At 39.0% G+C, this 22,188-nt stretch overlaps 1 protein-coding gene across 2 annotated transcripts in view; it reads right to left on the reverse strand.

Annotated features, from left to right (window-relative positions):
* The window catches only part of prex1 (phosphatidylinositol-3,4,5-trisphosphate-dependent Rac exchange factor 1), an 83,830-nt gene that overhangs the window by 54,179 nt on the left and 7,463 nt on the right, over positions 1-22,188 (reverse strand). For both annotated transcript variants that reach the window (XM_066643425.1, XM_066643423.1), the window contains exons 2-3: positions 2,663-2,728; positions 2,410-2,532 (exon numbers count right to left, since the gene is read on the reverse strand). In XM_066643425.1, coding sequence (XP_066499522.1) covers positions 2,410-2,532; positions 2,663-2,728 — 189 coding nt within the window. The remainder of the gene's footprint in view (positions 1-2,409; positions 2,533-2,662; positions 2,729-22,188) is intronic.

Consider the following 22,188-nt stretch of genomic DNA (forward strand, 5'->3'; position numbering starts at 1 on the left):
CTCTCTTGCTCATATGTCAGTGGATGTAGAAGAGCTCATCTGGTAAACACTCAACTTCTCCATATCCTGTGACACTGACTAGATTAGTTTGGCATGTGAGTATACTTGTTTTTGTAAATTTGCAGGACAAAAATGTGCTGACAGTAGGAAAAACAAAGACAAAACAGGGCCTAACCTACAGTACCAATAAAAGAAAGGGTCCTGACTTTGTAAAGGGCTTTTAAGAAGATACATGATTTATTTATTAAAACTGAAAAGGCAACAGCGCTTAAGGCTTTTATCTCTGCAAAAAAAATCAAGCTTCACGCATCTGGTCTGATCTGGTGTTTGTGTGCTTCTTCCACTGTAAGAAAAAGACACAACACTAAGGGTCAGAAAGGTAGTGACTGGATCCCAAAAGGATTGGAAGCTGTATTAAGGACAAAGATTACATCCAATATTTTAGTTTAGTTTATTTCTAGATAAGAAATTACTAAATAAGTACATAAACATAATGTACACATAATACACATAGGAAACCCCCTATATATATATATATATATGTGTGTGCGCGTGAGAGAGAGAGAGAGAGAGAGAGAGAGAGAGAGAGAGAGAGAGAGAGAGAGAGAGAGAGAGAGAGAGAGATCATGTTCAGTAGTGGCAGTGGTCACAGTGCTATAATAAATCCCCCAGGCCACAGCACCTGTAATGGGAAATATTGGCTGCCTCTAACGCATTACATCACAGAGGCCAACATCTGTCTGCTTCACATATGCTTTAGAGCACGCTAGCCAGTACACCTCAAGCTGTGGCAAAACATATACCACATGAGAGTTTTAAAGCCTAAAATAATTAAAGTAAATCTGAGTTAAAACTGAATGAAATGTCCTTTACCTTTAATAAGGTACTTAATCTTTACAAATATCTCATTTTAATGAAAGTAATTACACACATCATTTCCCACTTCCAGTTATCTCATGGTTAATTACAGTTATATATCTGATTCATAATTTTAATGATTCATCTTAACCTTTTAATGATTTATGCCATGCTTATTCACCATTAGTATGGGTACATTTGCATTAAACATTAAGATTGGGTACTTTCTTTTCTTTTGTTTTGTTTTCAAACGTTGCAATATAAACTATGACACTGCTAATACAAGAAAACTGCTATGAATAGCTGAGGAAGACTAAAAACAAACTAGAGCTCCATGAGGCAAACTGACCTTGGTCAGCATCAAAGATCAAAAAGTCAGGGACAGAGAGGACATCAGAAATGATCCTTTCAGGCCAAAGCCAATTTCCCCCAGGCGCTCGGAAAGAAAAGTTCAAAATGCACACTGCTCTCTTTCATTCATTTTAAATTAAATTCCTTATTTGAAAGCTCACACTTGTGTCAAAAATAGCCCAAACAGAGTTTGTTCCTTTGACAAACATGGCTTTGTCATATAAATGTACAGCGCTGGCATTGAGGGTCCTTGAACAGGAGTAAGTCATCAAAATAAAGCAAATATTTATTGCAATGTTAAATACAGAAATGACTCACAATTTTGAAACTTTCCCCCCTCCATTATGTTATTTTTTGAGATAACTCCGCCAAATGCCAGAGTTGGGTCAAACCCAGTACTGTGTGTACTGCTTTGGCTGTGTTTCTTTCCAGCAGTCCACAAACCTCCAAAAGCTCCTCATCTTGAATTATGCAATAGCTTCTTCTGACAGGGGCTCAAGGTCTCTGACTTGATGTGGAGAAAGATTCAACTCTGGCACAGAGGCTACATCAGGACAGCTACCAAAATACCTAAACTCAGCTAGATCCAGCCTTCTAACCAAGATCAAACAGCCTGATTTCAGCCTACAAATGTGGAATTCTGAGTGTAAATATAGATATGAATACTTTTAGCTTAGGAAGGGTAAAGGGTTAAGACTGTGAGTGAAGGCACTGTATGGATAAACTAGTGCTGTTATGTCAAAGTCTGTCTTAGACGTATCACACTTATCACCAGCATGACATGTATTTTCATTTGGCTCAGTGAAATTAGTAGAAAATGTCTGTCTAAAATTCAGGTTTTTAAGTAATCCGAGTTAAACCTAATTCCTACCAACCACATAGATGTCTTCTTGTTCATGGCGTGGCCCAGTTGAGAGAGTGAAATTTAGCAAATGCTTCCTACAAATACGCAAAGCTCCATATTATAGATTGGAGAACAGCAACTGCTCAGTTCTCTTGTGTCAGCTAATGGATGCCTGTATTGACTACCTCTGGCTATTTTACTCATTACAGCATTAACTGGTAAGTGGTAAATTACTTTTAAATTGAACCCGCTCTTCACTGTGACATGAGTGACAAAACATAGACAAGAAAATACAGTGTAATTTTAAACAGGATGGCAGTAGACGAACTGAGAAGCAGCCAAAAGAAAGCACTCACAAACTGGAGGAAAACGTGTCCAAGTGCATGATGATGCTGTGGCTCAGGCTGCAGACTGGCCTCCAGTGCTGAGAGGACGTCACAGTGGACCTCCAGGATCTCCTCAATGTTGGAGAACAAGATCTGAGGTCAAAAATATTAGACACGTTAGCAGCAGGAGTAAAGACTCCTCGTTGGAGTTTCTGCAATTTTGATTGGGTCTCCCATGTAATTTTGGCTGGAATTTGTTTGACAGCTGAGGAAGGATACCTACCTTGACCTGGTCTGGCGTCAGACACTGCTGGTTTTCTGCCGTCTGTCTGATTCTCTGTAGAAAAGCCTGGGAGAAACAAAGAATTACAACAGGACTGCAGTTATAACCAGCACTTTTTTTAAATCAAAGAACAGGTAACACAGGTTGATTAGAAGTGATTAAAAATTGATGTTATGTAAACTGTTTGTACTTGAAAAATAATCTATATTTAACTTATCCTTTCTTGATCCTGTATAAATAAAATTATAAACACATGGCCCTGGATGATTTTCCTATTTTCATAAACATATTTGTTCGACAGCTACAACCCATGAAGTCATTTCAGACCATATTTCTACTTTGTACTCTCAACAAACAGGACAATGAGAGAAAGGAGAACAGATTGCTTATCAAACAGAACAGCACTAGTTAATCAGGCAGCTCACTCAAGAATATGAGGAAGTTGAGTGAGGGCGTTTTCACACCTGTAGTTTGTTTGTTCTGGTCCGAATCAGTTAAGAAGCTTGTAATCTTGAAGCGTTTTCCCCTTGGTGTAGTTTGTTTTCACACACTGAAAAATCCAAGCACACCAAAATGTGTCACCGCAAACCACATGAGGATGTTCTCACTGCTGATTGGTCCGATCTGACTGAGACGGGAGTAAGAATGTAAACACAGGAAGAAGGTCCTGTGTTTGGGACTAGCTAAACTTCCAGTTCTCTCTTTACCTGCCTACTGCATCCAATATTCAAAGTACACCATGGCTGCGAATGCCTACTGCGTACACCTTATTGGTCGGATTGAGGTCGGTTCACATTCTCACCAGAAATGAACCACACCAGAGTTCATTTGGGACCAGACCGAGACCTCCTCCTCTCAAGGATCTTGGTGTGGTTGTGTTGGTTAGCATCTGAGTGCGATTACTTCTTTCACACCTCCCCAAGGGAACCGCACCAAGGGTGAAAATGAACCAGAGTTTGATTTAACCAGACTAAAAAGTGCAGGTGTGAAAACACCTTAAGCCTCTCTGCCAAAATTAGATTGTGATACCCTGCTTAGACTGGACATTATATGCTAAGAGACACAGGTGAGACAGACAGAGTGTGGGATACAGACAGACAGTGTAACTGAGACAAAGAAAGAGAAACAGAAGCTCCTTTCTCACAAGAACTGTAGGGCCGGACGATATCTAATCACAATATAAGAATACATTTTAATTCCGACATCCGTCACCGACTGATGTTGATTACAGGGTGCTGCTGTCAATTCTTCATGCTCAAATTTAAAGTTAGTTTAAACAAGTACAAATTTGTCACAAAGCAGGCCTCCTATAAGCAAGCCAAGGGCAACAGGCAAGTTTCTTGTTTGTTCTTGGCTTGATTCTCGTTCTTCTGTGGCTTTTATATTTTTCATATCAATATATCAATATCAAAATCATGTTATCGATCAAAATTAAGAAATATTTTTTGATATTAATTTGGTAATACCGTCCAGCCCTAATAGTATGCCAGAAATATTCCTGAACAGGGCGAGAGTGAGTGGCAGAGGGTGAAAAAAAGACAGAGAAACAAAGATGACAGGGCTAGAAAAAGACGGGAAAAAAAACAGGGACTAAGATGAAAGACAGTGCGTTAGAGGAAGAGAGAAGGGAAACAGGAAGAGAAACAAAGTTTGATAAAGACAGATAAAGTGACAGAAAAAACTGCAAGAGACAGATTGATAAACCATTGAGAGAAAAGGGATAATAGAAAAGATCTTCAGGACTCACATCTACGAATCTGTGCGTGCATGAGAGTGTGTTTGTATGTGGGTGTCTGTGTGTATGGTGTTCAGGAGAAAGTGACTTTGCCAGTCAAAGCTGCTTCTAATTATGGCTGTATAAAACTATTCTGGGAGTCTGGTGGTGGTGCTTGCTAAAGGTAGACTCACTCAGCCTGAGCGTGTGTGTGTGTGTGTGTGTGTGTGTGTGTTTGTTTGCTTGTGTGTAGCGCAACCAGAATATCCAAGCAGACGGGAATTGACAGTGGGTTTGCCTTATTCATACTAGCTTTTCTATTCCCCTTTGTTCTGGCTGTGTATGTGTGTGTGTGTGTGTGTCTGTCCTTCTCCTTTCATCTGTCCACATCAGTATGCTGTGTGTATGTCTGTCTGTCTGTTGAGCTTGTCTCAGAGATGGTCTCATCCTCTATGTGACTCTAAATTCAGACCGGCTGATATGACAATATTAGTGATGCACAAAATGGCATTATTCATCGTTATCACAACAAATTTAATCACGGGACATCACAATGAGTTTTCGAAATGTACTGTACATGTCTTCAGTAATTACTTAGCCCTGACTTCAGGTTTCATTACAGTTTAGTTGGATTTAGCGCAGTAAAGTATGTGAAGTGCTTTCACAAAAAGCTTTTTCAAAACAATTGAAAACAATGAAAATATAATGGATTTTGTCACACATTCTGCAACGATGTTCTTGTTTTATCTTGTGTTATAAATGCAGCACACACTTTACACCTTCACAGTGGTGGGTTTTTGCCCCTCTCTAAAATCCCAAACTCATTCTCTGCCACTGTTATACTGTCTAATTTCGTTTTTTTTTTTTTTTTTTTTTAAAGAATCCATGATTTTTCCAAATTCAAAGTGTAGTCAGCTTAAATAATCTTGATTTAAATATTGAACAAAACACTTGTGATTAAGATTAATTCAAAATCAAACAGCCCGAACTGATGATACTTGTGACATCCTTGGTAATGTATTTTGTGACTTAATTAATCATCATTATAATAATCATTAACATATTTAAATACACAACTTAACTTGTGCATACGGCTCAAATGTACTCTGCTCCAATATTCAGTCTGACCACATCAGCCATTTGTTTAATCTGGTTTATTGGCCAGAAGGATGTTAAATGTGCCGATTCTCACCCTCATGCTCTTCGCCACAATGACAGGACGGGTGCCACGTCTACCGCTCCCTCGCTCCTGCCAAGTGTCCCAGCCCTGCCCTTAATGACAGACCAGCTATCCCACTCACACACACCGGCCCCACACACCCTGCACATGCTGCTCCACCGAGAGGCGTCTGCGACTGCAATTCACCCCCTCCAAACCAGCTATTAGCCTTTTACAGAGTTTTTAATCCTTGGGTTTGAGTCTCGGGTGCTCCACCAGAAACACTCAGATAACCCAGAACTAAGCTATTTCCAGATCTGTTACAGTTTGAAGATTAAACAATTTATAATGACGAGGGCAAGAAGTAAACATGCAGGCATCAAGGCAAACAAGAGAGATGCTGCCAATCCAGTATCAGTACCAGGCCAATATTAGCATTAAAACTATGCTAATAAAAAACATGGCTAGAAATATTACATAACTTGTAACTTGTGACACAATAAAGCGAAGTAGGTACTTAATAGCAACAACAGGTTAATAAGCAAATCAGCAAATAGCTAAAAATTATATAAAACATTTAATTTACAGTACTTAATATGAACAGCTGAATTTTAAACATTGTTACAGTGCAAATGGTGTTTTGGTTTAATTGAATGAAGAAAAATGTGCTTCCATTTGCCAGAATTTCTTTTTAAAATATCCCTCTCACTGTCACGTCAACAGACATCCACTGCATCTTCTGAAGAGAGCAACATTGTGTACAGCACAACAATTTGTACAGGCAAACGAATATCGATCTAAGAAAGAATATTAATAATTTGTAAAGTAATCTGTATCAGAAAAGTGAAAGTGATTGTTGTCATATTCAAGCACAAAGCACAGGCAGTTTTTGCCCATTACTGCAAAGTGAGATGTGCCAGCATCAGAAAACCTACAGCCTACATTACATGTGTCCCAAAGTAAAATGTAGGGAAAATAAGTACTGGACACACCTTTTGTGTCTTTTTAAACTAAACATAGCTCTCAACACCCCAGAGAAAGACAACAAGAAGTATGTAAGTGATGCTCAATTAAAAGCAGACAGGCGTGATGCTGCTGGTGGTTGTGTCCCGCACAGCCTCTGGCCATGGACTGAGGACTATCCCTCAGGCGTGTGCTAATGAAATCTCCCATATGGCAGATCCAAACTCATCCTGACGAGGCTCATCCATGTGTGAGATGGCCAAAAGAGCCGTAGGGCCAAGAGCCAGGAAGCTGAGCAGCCGTAAATGAAAGAAGGTGGGCAGCAGGGGGAGAGATAAATAGTCTACCTGGGACCTCCAACACAAAAAACATATCAGCTTAAGAAAGTGGGAAATAATACAATAAAAGAACAAGAAAAGAATTAAAAAAAAGAAAAAATGGGCCGGTGCCCTGTCACGGGTGTGTTCCTGCCTTGTGCCCAGTGATTCTGGGAAGGCTTGGGACTCCACAATAACCCTGAACAGGATAAAGCGGAATATGAACTAATAAATGAATGACTTTGAACACTATTAAGAAATAGCATAATTGTATTATACACATTTGAAAATGATGGCTCTACAAGGGTTCTTTATTAAGGGAAATGGTTCTATATAGAACCCTGAATGCTGGAAGAACCTTTTTCATGATTAAAGGGTTCTTTACATCATGAAGGGGCTCTGATGGCTTTATATAGCACCTTTTAGAAAAGGGTTCTGTATGCCACCAAAAATGGTTCAAAGCAAACCTGACATCGTAACAAAGAACCCCTCTGTAAATGGTGCTATACAGAACCATCTATAGAACATTCTACATCAATTTGAAGAACCCTTTCATGATGAAAAATGTCCTTCATGTGTCCAGGGTTCTATGTAGACCTATTTTGTTTAATAAAGAAGCCTTGTAGAACCATCATTTTTAGGAGTGTACACTTAAAAATGTGTCTCTGTAAGTTTCCTAAAGAACTTAATTTAAAATAATAGAAACATAGAAGTGCAAATACATTTTAAAAGGTTTGAAGGCCCTTCCTAAGCTCTTCTTAAAACCTTTCCATTCACAAAAATTCCTTCAAAGAACCACTTGTTTAAAGATTTTTAGTGAACCCAAAAGTAGGTGTTCAAACCAAAGGACTAAAATAGAAACCGTGACAGTATTGGTTAGACCTCTCCTTCATACTGTATCTAAGCCCTATGTCCAATCCCAAGTATTGGCTAAACTGGTATAAAACACCAGAACTGGGTTGGGCAGCAGTGGACCTGGAGTGATAAAGCACATTCCTGACCAAGGAGACGAGTTGGAATGGGGTTTGCGTTCCAGGCCCAGAGTCCACTATAACTTTCCGGCCTCATTATGCTCTTCTCTATGTCCAAAACGGCTCCCCATTCACTATACCCTGTATTATTCACAATAACGTGCACTATTATAGAGAATTGAATTCAGGAGTTTAGTAAATGATTTCGGATACTACCTCATGCAGGATTTTTTTTAAAAATAACCAAACACTATGAATCATGGGTAACCTGCTATCTGCTTATGTACATGGGGCGTACTCTAGTGCACTCTCATTTTTCAGTGCACTGTGGGATTGTTTGAGTGCACTGGAAATTGTCCACTATGTTTTTAGACACTACAATACAACAAAATGTTGAACCCCTATATAGTGAATAGGCTGCAGTTTCAAACACAGGAAAAGTATCTAAGTCTCATGTCCCAAGTGCTAATGAAAAGCCAAGGAAAGCAAAGGCTGTTCCTGTAGAAAAGAGCTTCCAAACCCTTAGCTTCAGATGATTTTGGGTGAGCATTTGCCTACTACCTGCTGGAAGTAACAACCTGCTGGAGCAATGTTTTGGTGCATGGACCATAAATGTACAGCATAAGAAGCTGCTGCTCTGTGTTGTCTTCATGCATCAGATGACTTTGGCCTGTCCTCGTCTACGCCAGCGCAGCGTCACCAGAACTCCCCGCACTGACGTCACATTGAGTAAATAAACAAATCCCGCACTGCTGTGCTGTGCTACCATGGCAACTGTCTCCGTTCCTCCAGGCAACAGAGAGCGTGAAGTAAGTAGCAGCTATGGCCAGGTGCTCCTGAGATTATACCAGATTTAAAATTCATCCATTCACTCTCATTCAAAATACAGAGACCTTGATTTGTTTATGGCATAATAAATGTCAACCTGTAAATACAATGTTTTGTTGCACTCTGAAAATGCTTCAAGGGACATGTGAATAATAGCTTGATCTATAATGAATGTCAAAGAGAATTACATATGCATTTGAATTGAAACATTAATAAAAATGCCTCTCTGTCTTACTTATGTCTTGAAGGCTCTTCACTGCAGCACAATTCCCACAGAATACAACTTGCTGGATTCAACAGAGAAACAGAGTTAACCCTATACAACAAAGCTCAAATTTGATAGTTTTACTCAGATATCATCACCAGTAATATGTCATATTTGCATTTATAAGTAAGTCATATATATGTTAGTGTCATTAACCTTTTAATATTTCGTCCACATGCCTGTGAGTGTGAACACTGCTTTTAAATAATACAAGTACATGGCAAATGTGATTTGTACAAAGATCTTTAGCCACTGCTGATCCTGTGAACCTTATAAAAGGACAAATCCTTCTAAGTGTAGCAAGTGTACTGAGCATCTCCTACAGAATCAGACCCTCACATCCGACCGCTCTGTGTATGTGTTCACTAGTTCTAGTGTGCTATTCTTAAATATAGAGGCTATATATTTTTTTTATTTTTATGGCTCACAATTAGTCAGATTGCTCCCGGATGTATTTGGAATAAGTTGACAGATCATATAAACGTAGGTTTCCCTAAACCATTCCTTTAAGAACATGAGACATATATCCTATGCTGAACCACAAGTGAAATGCGTTTCGAATAGTATATTTAGCATAATGTGAACATAGCCAAAGCTCCTGGATGCAAATTCAGATGATGGTTAGTACTGCTCAATCAGAGCTTGTGACTGCAGCTGGTGGGACAAGCAGTGGAATCATGTTACTCGCCGTGTGGTAGCCTGAGGCAGTCTGAACATGGAAGATCCCATATGTCACGGCTAAGCAAGCAAGCTGTTACCTCACTTTTTTCTCAATGAACTCAATGCAGAGACGCTGCTGATTACGCACACTGACCTTAACCAAACACCGGGACTAATTCAAAGACAGGACGGGCCTTGGCCTCTGTCGATTTAGGAAGGAAATGACAGCAAGCAATCACTGACAAACTCTGCCGGTGTTTCCTCACACAATATGGCAACAATGTTCATTGTCTGTGAAGGGGTAATTCTAAAGTGGACACACAATATATGGACAGTGGTCAGCAGCACTGAGATGAGAAAGAGAAGGAGTAGCTTTGCACTGCTTTCCACCCTTGTGATGGAGATGGCTCAGTGCCGAAGGCTCAACCACATGGGAACAGAGGAGCTAGTCACACATTCTCGCTCTCTCTCACGACACTAAAAAAGAAGAAGCTGTGCAATATCTAGGGGCATGTATCCCTAGCAGCACATTGCCGAAAGCCATTTCAGAAGTTATGTTCCAGTCTATGCTACCTATTGCTAAACTGATCTACTATTGAATACCGAATGTGTACTTATGTCAGTAGCAGACTAATGTCGTTAACAAGCAGGTTTCTTTGAGATTACAAAACTCTAGGTAGTGAAAGGCAAGCAAGTGATGATTTAAGTATGCTAATTCATCAGGCTTCAATTCTTAGTTAGCTAGCTACTACATCATTACAAAAAAATAATAATTATTATAATAAACCTAAATAAATAAATAAAATATTCTGACTCTGAATCTAAGTTTTTGTTTAAATTCTAAACATTATTGTGTAAACTTTATTTATCTTTTAATTCATTTGTTTCTTTACACTATGTTGTTTGGCATAAACAACCTTTGAAAAATGAAAACTCTAAACACTGTCTACACGTCCGGTCTACTTTAGCAGTCAATCCACAAGTGGAAACTCTTGTTTCAGGAGGGAAGTAGCACATACTAGGTCTCACACTTGAGACTTGAGGTGAGATGTAGGCTATTTGCCCACAGCAGCAGCAGCAGCAGGCAGACGCATCTAGCCACATGCTAAGAGCTTTTATCTATACACTGAGAATCTTTCAAAAGCATCAGTACTATATAAGACCTGTATGCTGTAATCAACATTGCTTTATGGCAATTGTGCTTAAAGAAATACTACAAATTAAGAAAGAGGAAGCTTAAGTCAGGTTATAATAAGCAGTAAGAAAGGGATACAGACTGTATATTCTGGTGGGGCTTTTGTATCAAATAGCATTTTGGCGATAGCAACTGGAACGTCACTGTTAATGCTAATTTAGATGAGAGCTGAAGGGTGTGCAACTGATGGGTCGCATCCAAAATGCCTCAACACTTAATTTTTGTGTCACTTTCACACTTTCCAATTGGGTCAGGCATAGTCAGTAAAGACCTGATTAATGGCCTTTTCTCACAGGACAGTGTAAATTCTTTCATAAGCATGCTAACAGCCACTAGCTTTCCTCACTCTAATCAACAAATAAGCTTTCAACTTAATTAGCCACCCCACACACACTTAAAAAAGGTTCCTGTAGAAAATCCCTTGTTTGGGACTTTAACATTATATAATGGCTCCTTGAACTTTTAAAAGATTCTTCAAATTTTATACAGACGTAGTTAAAGAACGTTCTACTGAATTGTCCTTTAGGAAAACAAAACTTTCTTCTATGGGTTCTCCCCTAAGAAATGATTTCTGTCACCTTTATCAAGTGTAGAGTGTAAAAATTGATTTGGTTACCTACAGCTGTTATGTACTAAAAAAAACAGGAACATTAAGATAATCAGTACAGAAATATTGTTTGTTTTAGTTTCTGCTAACAATGAAATACAAACATGTCACACTCCTACATTTACCCTGAATATCTTAAATCAGAGACTAAGCCTTATTTTGAAGGTTGCAAAAGTGATCAGAAGGGTTTACAATGACTCAACGGGTTCAGGAAGTTCAGACTTTCTATACTGATTCATGATTCTGGCTTGATCTCGCTCGTGCACTTTTTAATCACAGCTTCTCATCTGCTGTGGCATTGCAGCAAAAGCCAGAGCTGACAGCTGAAGTAGTCTGCATGCATATGGACTGCTTGTGTGCTCTGAAAGCAGCTGACCGCATACAGCATGTTCACACTGCAATGCTTCCTGTCCGAGGACATCCTTCCTCTATTTGTTTTGTCAGAGGGCTGCACTTGCTTGCTGCATGTTTGCTTTAGTTTTTCCTAACATGTTTATTTTCAGAAAGTTCAATTTCATTTGTGAGAACTACATTAAATTTCATGTGTTTCTTTTGTGGATGCAAGAATGGACATGTCATGCTAGTTTCCTGCTTTGGCATCAGACCCCACAGAGCGAGGTGAAGGAAAGATCAGAATATCCGTCTCACTGAATAACTATTTATTTATCTGAAATAAGATATTAAAGAAATGTAATCTTCATGTTTGTGGGTCTCGACCTACATACAGTATAAGAGCATCTGAGAGGTTTTAAATATACACAGATATTTCCTGTCTGTCATTAATGTACTGCGATGCCTTCATCTAAGGTATCTATCTTTTCTCTTATTTATATTTTCCAAAATATGAAATGCACTATTTTCCAAAAATGTAGCTTACACTTAAAGCTCTTTTCTAATTAAATTGAATGCAGTTTTGTGATTTAGAAAAATATAAGTATTAAAAACAAAAACAAACCACAGCCTAACAAATTAATACCTGTTTTAAGTTCAAGATATTTCAGTTTAAACTGAAGCTGGTCGAGCATAGTTTGAAAGCTCAGGCTAAATACATTGATCAATTCAGTCATTGTCTGTAACTGCTTGTCCAGTTCAGCGTCGTGGTTTGTCCGGAGCCTGGGCACAAGGCAGGAACACAACCTGGCAGGGGTACCAGTCCTTCACATGGCGACACACACTCACACAGTCACTCACACCTACGGACACTTTTGAGTCGCCAACATGTATTTTTGGACTGTGGGTGGAAACCAGACCACCTGGAGGAAACCCACGCAGACACGGGGAGAACACACCAAACTCCTCATAGACAGTCACCCGGAGCAGAACTTGAACCCACAACCCCAGGTCCCTGGAGCTGTGTGACTGCAACACTACCTGCTGCGCCACCGTTCTATGCTAGATACAGTTTAATATAAAATCCAATTAAATGTTTGAGCTTCAGTGGTCAGTTCACTCAAAGCACCCATGGCAGACAACTGAAAAATGCACATAATAGCTCGGTCACATCTTGGCAAGGGACACACTGGCCTTGGATTGGCAGATGATGCCTAGTCAATTAAGTTGCTTAAATTTGACACTGTGTATATTAACAAGAGTTAATGAAATTCAAGTGGCTATTCCGTTCCAATATCTTAATTTATGTACATCAATATAATTATTCCACAGCCTCAGCTAAAAAGCTAATGAAATCTGACCACTGGCCATATGTCCCAAGGAAAACCTCACTCACCATGTCCTAGCGCCATGCCTCCAGTCCCCCTGTGCTGGTCCAAGTGCAGAGAGTGGCAGAAGGTTAGACGTGGGTGACTAGCCCTTTGTTTGAAGTGAGTCGCTCAGGCAAGGACGGTCAGACAGCGAGGTAAGAAAATCCAGACTGGCCATATGCTCTATTAGACAACACCCTCCTCCAAGAAGACTCAGGGTCAAGGGCCTTCTGCCGTGACTTCTGCCATCAGCAGACTTCAAGGCTAAGTGTGTTATGGTTGACCTAGCAGCATTTGAACACGGTGCAAGGTTTATGTTTAGTAAGCACCAGCTGTATGGAGAAACCCTGACTAGAAAGTTGATTATATATGTGATCTAAGGCATAATTCTAAAGATTGTTTCTGACCACCATTAACAAGCTTTTAAGTACCTAATATATACACCTTTTTGATGCATGAAATCTACATCAACATTATGAGTGGACCCTAAATGAAATACAAAGTAATGTAGAATTCACCCCTTTACAATGTTACTATTAAAGCTGCTGCTTTGCTTCCTTTGTGGCAAAAGTAGCAGGTACACTATAATAAGTTAATAAACAGTTTTTAAATACATGTTTTTGAAAAAAACATGTACATCACAACAATAGTGTAATGTAGTGTAAATGGATCCCACTTATCATCAACAGAATGAACATGTCTGTTACATGCTTGAGTCATGGGTCTAGGTATCTCAAACTGAGCTCATAATTATACACAGTCCACAGTACATAGAATAAACAAGCAGCAAAACAGACATGGCCTTACATAGCCTATCAGAGATGGACCTTTCAGTCAAAGTTAAATAGCATTTATAATTACAGTAATTATTACTGACTAATGTCCCAGCCTCACACCTTAGCATTCTTTGTCCTATATTGTCTGTTTTTTCCATAATGTTTTGAAGCTTCTTGGTGTGTGCAAGAGAAGAAACAACAATTTCTCCTCAATGTCCATGAACCTCTGGATATACAACTTTTAAGGAAACATCAAAGGAAACATTAATTACCAAAACCTAAACTAAACAAGTGAGTTTTGAGCCTAGTCTGGAGAACTGGAATCCTGGACATCCAGACTTGGGGAGACTGGTGATAGGACTGAGCTGATGAGAGCAAATTTCATGGTTTTACCCAGGTGGCAGCATTCTGAACCAGTTCAAGTTTACTTAGGTTCCAGCTGGAAAATCCTGACAATCCTGCATTGCATCAGTCTAAGTAATTGCAGTAATAATGGTGTGTACTTATTTTTCCGTGTCATGCAGGGTTAAGGTATTTCTTAACTTGAAAATATTACGTTTCATACATTAAGATATAGAAAAACCTTTCTAGAAAGATTATCTATGTATGAAATGAGAGATCTGAATCAATTATGATGCCAAGAGTTTGAGCTGATGAGACAGAAGAAGGAAATTAGCAAGATTTAACATCAATTCTGTATCGTTTTATTTATTTATTTTTTATTTTTTTGGACATAAAAGGAGAACCACTGTTCTGTCATTATTTGGAAGAAGGAAGTAAGATGACATCAAGCATGCCATGTCTTTTACACAGTGTTCTGTAATTTTTTATCCAAGTCTCTTTTAAGGTTTAGAGATTAGAATAATAATAAAAGATATCAATTAACTTTACAAACTGAGAGTGTTTGGTGAGGGTAGGATTTGAACCACTAAGGCTACTCCTGAGAGTCCATCTGTGTTGTCTAATCTTTGTCAGAAAACAGTTAGATATCAATTTTAGATTTAGAAATATTCTGAAAATGGAATTTGAGCTGAAAGAGCCGTGAGTGCCTTCTATACTCAATATGACTGCTACACTGTCAAAATGTGATCTAAAGGTATTGTCTAAACAATATCTCCACTGGGTCTGATGGAGAGTAGATTATAATTGATAAATCTGATAAACTGTAGAGGTGTAGGTTGTGTTAATTGGCGCTTCATACAACAACAAAGGGAATATATGTATATTATGACTGAAATTTAGTTTATATTAATTTAGGAAATGATCTGAGATTGCTGTACTTTGTGGAAGAATATTTAGAGGGTTTCTTTGCTAACGTCCAGTGTCAAAACTAAGTCTAGTCTATCTCTAGTCAATGGACAATTATTTCCTCATAAGAGTTTCCAGCAACGTGTCATAGCCTTTTTGAGCACAACTGCCCTCTAAAGCTGGTACACAGTAGTGGAAATCAGACTGCTGTCTAAAGAAACCATGGATAATTCTGCCTTTTGCAATCAAACGTGCCTTTTTTTTTAACAAGGCCCTGACCCAGTTGTGAAAGTGAGGCAAAATATGACATTTCCTCAAACCAAGTGAGGACATAGTGTATTTTACTGATCTATAACAAGAAAGCTATTAAAACCTCAAATAATACAACTGATTTAGTTTGCAGAACATATAGGAAACTCCAAAGAAATATATCTATAATAATGAGTTTGTTCTTGATATTCTAAACACTGAACCAATGGAGTACAATGGACACCAAAAGAATAAAACCCACAGCACTGAGAACGACAAAATTGTTCAGCACAAAAAGTGACGACTAGGGGCTGAAAAGCAGAAGTGTAAAATGCTCATGAACATTTGCGAGACTGACAGTCACAGCACGTGACCTGTGCTGATCAGATGGAGAAAGAGAAGTGAAAAAGTTAAAGAGACGTCAAAGAAGGAATGCTGCATGAATGAATGAGAGTTTCTTTAATTACCAATGAAACTTAAGCAGAGATCTGCACAGTCCTACCAGTTGAGATCTTCGATAATTAGTCAAGGAATTATCCAAGTATAGCCATTATTTTAAAATGATTCAGAATATAATAAAAATATTGGCTCTTATTAAATAATGTAGTTTAGTTGCAACAATTGCTACCAAATCTGTTCAACTGAACAACCATCTTACATAATCTCTCTCCTTAGAAAAGCCAAGAGAATGACAAGTCTAAAATCTCTATGGTCAAAGTGGTTTAAAGTCCCCTGACACTGGGGGGAAGACTGTGGAGTAGGGAAACTATGTCGCCTGGAGGTTTGGAGCACAAATGAATACTTTGTAATGAGTTGGAGTGGCATTTGTGATCCAGAACTAATGAGCCAACATCAGTAGTGACCGCACTAATGTTTATGTGGCTGAATGCAATTAAATTCTCACACCAAATGTTCCAACATCTAAGAGTGGAGACCATTACTTCAACAGTGGTGACAAACCCTCTCTTGTATGTTTAAAATTAACTGTTTTAATTAGTGATCAGTTTTAATTGCTTATTTTCTTCCCATTGTTCTGAGACGTCTACATACAACATGAATAAATATCATTAAAAGAGATTTATTCCCTTACAACACGTTATTCATTGTATTTGCAATAAATAAGCGCACACCTTTATCCTTGTCCCCATTACTTTTCAAAACATAGTTATATCCATGTCTTACCTGTATAGACACACACACACACACACACACATATCCAAGAGGGTACTTGTAAAAATGGAGCCATTCCATTTTCAACAGTCAGAGCAATTTATCAATAGCCACAACAACTACTGTGTCCTAACTATGTGGCCACCTGGTGAAGCCTTCATAGACGGGATGTTAAACCCTGTTAAACACGCAAAATTACTTGGTTTTCAGACTACCGGCTGGATCTACAGACTGTCATTTCCATTGCTCATTCAACTGTTTATTTTTCTTTGCAATGGCCTGTGTGTTATTTGAAGGATTTTTTTTTTTTACAGCCACACAGCCAAAGTCATGAAGGTACAAGATGATTTCATTGGCGTAATACACACAATACCTGGTTCTTGCTTATTATTAATCAGTGACTTATTTCCTTCCAGACTAAAATATTAAATACTGATAACATCATGAAGAATTTTATATTTACTCAGAAATCATTCCAACTTCAGAAAAACTAATACAATTTTGTTTGTTGCTGTTGGACAACTGCAACCACATTTCTCATTGCTGCAAGTTTCTGAAGAGACACCATGGACAGTAATAACTGGCTTTTGGAGTAGGGACAGCTAGGAATCTTCTCGAGCACAGGTAAGCAGTACGCAGTCCCCAAATTTGTTTCATAGCTTAAAAAAAGCAAAAAAAAAAAAAAAAAAACAGCAGCCAACGTGCTTGCGTGACACTTTCATTCAAGAGACAGAGAAAAGGAGCAACAATGGGAGAGGTTTTAAATGTGCAACAATGCAGGGAACTTGGAGAGGTGCTCTGAAAAACTAGGTCACTGCACGGAAAACAGTGTTTAAAATGGAACACCAATCCTGGAGTGCTTCGCTGGACCCCTGAAGTTGGCCCTGCTCAGATGTTTCTGTGTCTGAGGGTCATCTCCCACGGATCTTCTAGCCACGGTAAAATTAGTGCTAAGAATTCAAGAGGAATTTAAGAAGTGAATATCCACTGTCACTAAGAAACCCTTCTTGTGTGGTTAAACCATCCAGCATTCTTCAGTCCATCTGTAATTTCTCCATGATACAGTCTGGAACTGCTTTCCTCAGCAAGGTCTTCCAGAAAAATTCTGATTAGTTCCAGATACTCACAGATTGGGTTAAGACTAACCTGCATGGTTCAAAACATGCTTAGATGATGTAATTAATGACAGACTATATGATTCAGAAGAATGCATTTTGCAACACCATTCACTTTGAAGCACCCCGGCAGAAGATGTTTACGGTGGCAGGAGGGTAGTTGATAGGGCAATATGAAATACATAGCAATATTTTCTTTTCTGTTTGGTGAAAAATTGCAATGGACACACATAATGCACCAGATTTATATTTATTAATACATTCCTTTTATCATAAAATGAAAATGGAACAGGACTTTGGGAGTGTGGTACCAGTAGTTGTTTTTATGAAGCAAATATCCATGTGTTCTAGAAATGCAAACAACCTGGGCATTTTTATAGTTGTAGTGCAATTTATCTTGCAACACTTGCAGATAAACAAAAATTCCTTACATTTACTGGATTGTGCAAATACACTATTAAGTAGGGCTGGACAATTAATCGAAATCGACATTCAGAACTTCTAATCGACATAATCTTGTCTATATTGATTATTTTTATTCTGTTATGTCCCCACTGTGTGCTCATGTACTCTCCCTTTAAAACCACGCTACCAAGCTGTAGTCACGTGATTCTTCCCCTATCTGCCACATGGAAGCAACCTAAACGCTGAGTCCGACCAAGAGACTCGAGCAGCTAGTACAAAAGAAAATCACAGCGTCTGTGGTTTGGATGTGCTGTGTTTTGACTATAATTAAGACGGCACCGAACAAAAAGAAGTCAAATGTAAACACTATAGAAAAAACAGTTTCAGCGACCAAAACACAATAACACACCAAATATTAATAGTGCTCAGAAAACTCCCAGCAATATTAGAAAAAATATTCCAGCTTTAATACTGGAGCATATTTACAGTACAAGCCTCGTCACTGAGCTATGATGGTCAAAAAATACAAATACAAAATATTCATTCATTAAGTGTAATTGTAATTTACGCTCATATCGCCCATCACTACTATTAAGTAGGCCTCATTCTGGAACTGTGATTGGTCAAAATGCTTACAGCAAGCAGCATCAGAAAGTCCCACAAATGCCTGCATTGCAAAAAAACAATATACTGTGCAGGCCTAACTAGTGCTTCAGTATTCAAAAGAGATAGCTCTATTCAGGATTAAGCAAACATCACAGCGTTCTTCTCCAGTCCTTCACTACACACACCTCCTCTACAAGTGCACAAGTGAAGTTCCTGCACAGGTCAATCTGTTTCCCACAACGTGAGCAACACCCAAAGCTGACAGAACCCGAGGATCCTATACCCTATGAAAGCTCGGTTAAAATCAGCCCAGGACCCTCGAGAAAGGCCCTTTCATGCCTCTCTGTGAGAATCTGCCTTGCTGCAAAAGGCTACGGAGCAGTTTTGGACGAGAGGAAGGGGCCGTTTTGGCCGCCATGGCGTGAAATCGAATAAATAAAATGGTTGGGAGGGGAGAAGAGGGGGAAATCCTCTCTTTGTGGCCGAGGCCCAGTGGATAGAGACAAAAGGCCCAGTGGCAGGAGGACTGGAGGTCTGAAAGAGGGAGCTGAGCGAGCCTCTTTCTCCCCATCAGTCTGATTCACTGTCACCCTTGGCTCCCCCCTCCTCCCTCAGCCATCCCCTCTCCAACAAAGTCCCCTTTCAGCTCGGCCCCTTGTCTCTCACTTCCGCTTTGCAGGGCTTCGGAGTTCACGGCTGTGTGAGCTGCTTGCAAGGGCGGAAACTGGAGTCTCTGCCGAAGACCAGGAGACAGAGGAAGGGAGAAGGATGAGAGGGGAACAAGCAAAGGACAAGAGGGGACAGGTTCACCGTATGGGCTGCACAATGCATCATCTGATGATTATCATGGTATTTGTCAATGCAATACTAACTGTCCCAAAGCCCACCAGCCGGCCGACATTTTAGCACCAGGCTAAATTTATACCACAGGATGCAGTTCGAGAAATGTGATGACTGAAAGTGTGCTGACCTAAGTAACCTCAAGTAGACTTGCATATGAGATTTTTGACATGGTATGACCATGCTACAGATTAAAATTTGCACAGTGATTAGACAACGTTATAGCACCTATCCTTTTGTATTTTAATTAATTTTTTACAGATGAAATATTGACGTGTCAAAGTTCCTTCCATTTTTTTATCCAATTCAAGAGAAACCTCTCTAGCTCAATACGTAGCCATTTAATTCTAATACAATTTCGACCATGAAACCCACAGCTGATGCTTTGAGGAAGTGTTGGTTACCCAGGACAAGTCTTATCATGAAAGAGGAATCAGGAGCCTGACAACAAGAAAATAATATCATCAAAAAACAAACACATAACTTTTCTAATAACCACTTCCTCAGTATAAGCAAAAGATTGTACAGCTTTGCCGATCAGGTTCACACATCACTTTTTTCAGAAAAAGAGTTAGGCTGTGGTCACTGCTGATGGTAAGTCTTGGATGGAGCATTTAAAAGAACAAATATTTCAATACTGAAGTAATGAATTAAACCAAGCAGGCCTCAAAAGAGGAGAAAGAGGATCTGATGGAGTTGGTGCATGTAGTGATGTGCATTTCAGCCAAATTTGATCATTGATTTTTCTCCACATTAATCGATTAATCTGAATGCTCTGGGTTTGGGTGAGAGCATGGACTTAAGTGGTGCTCTAGATGACTAAAGGGCATTGGCTGAGATTCTCGTCTCCTCCGGGCAAGAACCTCTGTCACAGTGCCTTCTGTTCAGAGTTCAGACATGTTTTTTTGTTTTAGGTAGTCATGAGACTTTATGAGAATGGGCAATGATAGAGAAACTAAGCAATTTACAAAACTTTCTTAATTAATTGATTAATCAAATAGTCGTGCCCATTCCTAGTGCAAAGGCCTTGCAATGACATGTGGTGGTGTAGATAAGATCTCAGAGCAGATTGGAGTAGCCATCTGGAAGGCGTTTGGACTCCACTCCATGAAAGAGTGATTGGGCTTATGGAGAGGTGCCATGAGAAGCCAGGGGGTCAATGCACGGCGGGTGGCGATGGGGAGGGGACAAGACCAACCAGTTCACTCTGACCACTATGGCCATTTACACCACCTCGGCTTGTTTATTCAACAACTTCAAAAACAGTGTGATCTGAATGTAAACACTTTTTAAGTTACTACAGTTTACTATGACTGTTGGAGACAATGCCACATGTGATATGTTGTATTAATTGTGAAAACCCATCACAGGATTTCAACAGGAACTCACAGTAAATCTCAAATGATATGTGGTTTGTTAGAAGAGTCATTTGCATATTGTGAATAGATCTTCTGAAACATACACTGCTGGCAAAAAAAAAAAGTGTGGGGCCCTACTACAAAATAAATGCTTACTGTAACACTAAATTACACTACAAGTTTGGGTGGCAAAAAGGAAATAAAAGCAATGATTTTGGATTGTATGTTAATATATTTTAAGTTCATATTTTCAGAACATTTCTATTACCCGAGTTTACAGATGAAAATTGTCGGCAATGATAGTAGTACTGAAGTGTTCTGTGTGCTCACACAGTCTGAGCTTTAGGTTAAAAAACGCTAAACCAACTAATTGCCTGTAAGGAAACCACAATTACCATAAAAAATCATGACAGGAACCCCCTTACAAAATTAAACTGCATCTCTAATAATATCCACCTGATTTTACCTACTTTTAATACTACAGAAGGATTCAATAAGGCTTAATGTCTGCTAAATTAGGAGTTAATGAAGAATTATAATCTTGTATATAAACAGAGTTTGAAAATCTTTCCCATAGATTACACGATAGTAAAAGGCAAACAATTCACAGCAAATTATTGTAACTTTTTAAAAAACTTTATTAAAGTAGACATATGTGACCATGGTTTTGGGCTGTAGGAACATACAAATATAATTCCTCAAGAGGGGAAATAAGTGTTAGCTGGGGTGGGTGAGGGATACACAGGGAGAAAAGGTGTGACAGACAGAGAAGTGCTGTTGTAAGCATTATTTAATTTCCTCTAATTGTTCTGTTTTCCCTCTGAGCAGTAACTGATTTTCATTACTCTATGCCGTAATTAGCCTGAGTGTGCACTAGCAGTGCAAGAGATCAAATCTGATGGGTCCCTTAAGGTGAGCCATATTAGACACCAATCCATTTAATCAATTAACCTCTCCTGTCCGCATTTGACTTTACACAAATACATTACAAGGACATCAAAACATTAGGATTAACTTATCATCTGGCATTTAGCACTCATGTGGATCGCTGCAAGCAGTGAGCAATAACAAGAAAGAAACTCCTCATAAACATATTACCCAATGTCTATCACATGAGTAATATGTATTTGCAGTTTTGAATAATGAGTATTTGAAGTAAATGATATATTGCCATGGCAGTGGATCAGATCTCTCTTTAGTTTCCTACCAAGCAGAAGGATGTTTTCCTTCACAGCTGGAATGGAGGCCTCTCCCTACTCGCCGCAAATAATAAAAGGGAAAACATATGACGACATAACTTTAGCCGCTTTACATCAGAAGTGCAACACTACAGTTACAAAACACACTGCATTATATGGAACCACAAACACACAAGGACAC

The sequence above is a fragment of the Hoplias malabaricus genome, chromosome 14 (genome assembly GCF_029633855.1).
Source record: "Hoplias malabaricus isolate fHopMal1 chromosome 14, fHopMal1.hap1, whole genome shotgun sequence".
Taxonomy (NCBI): Eukaryota; Metazoa; Chordata; class Actinopteri; order Characiformes; family Erythrinidae; genus Hoplias; species Hoplias malabaricus.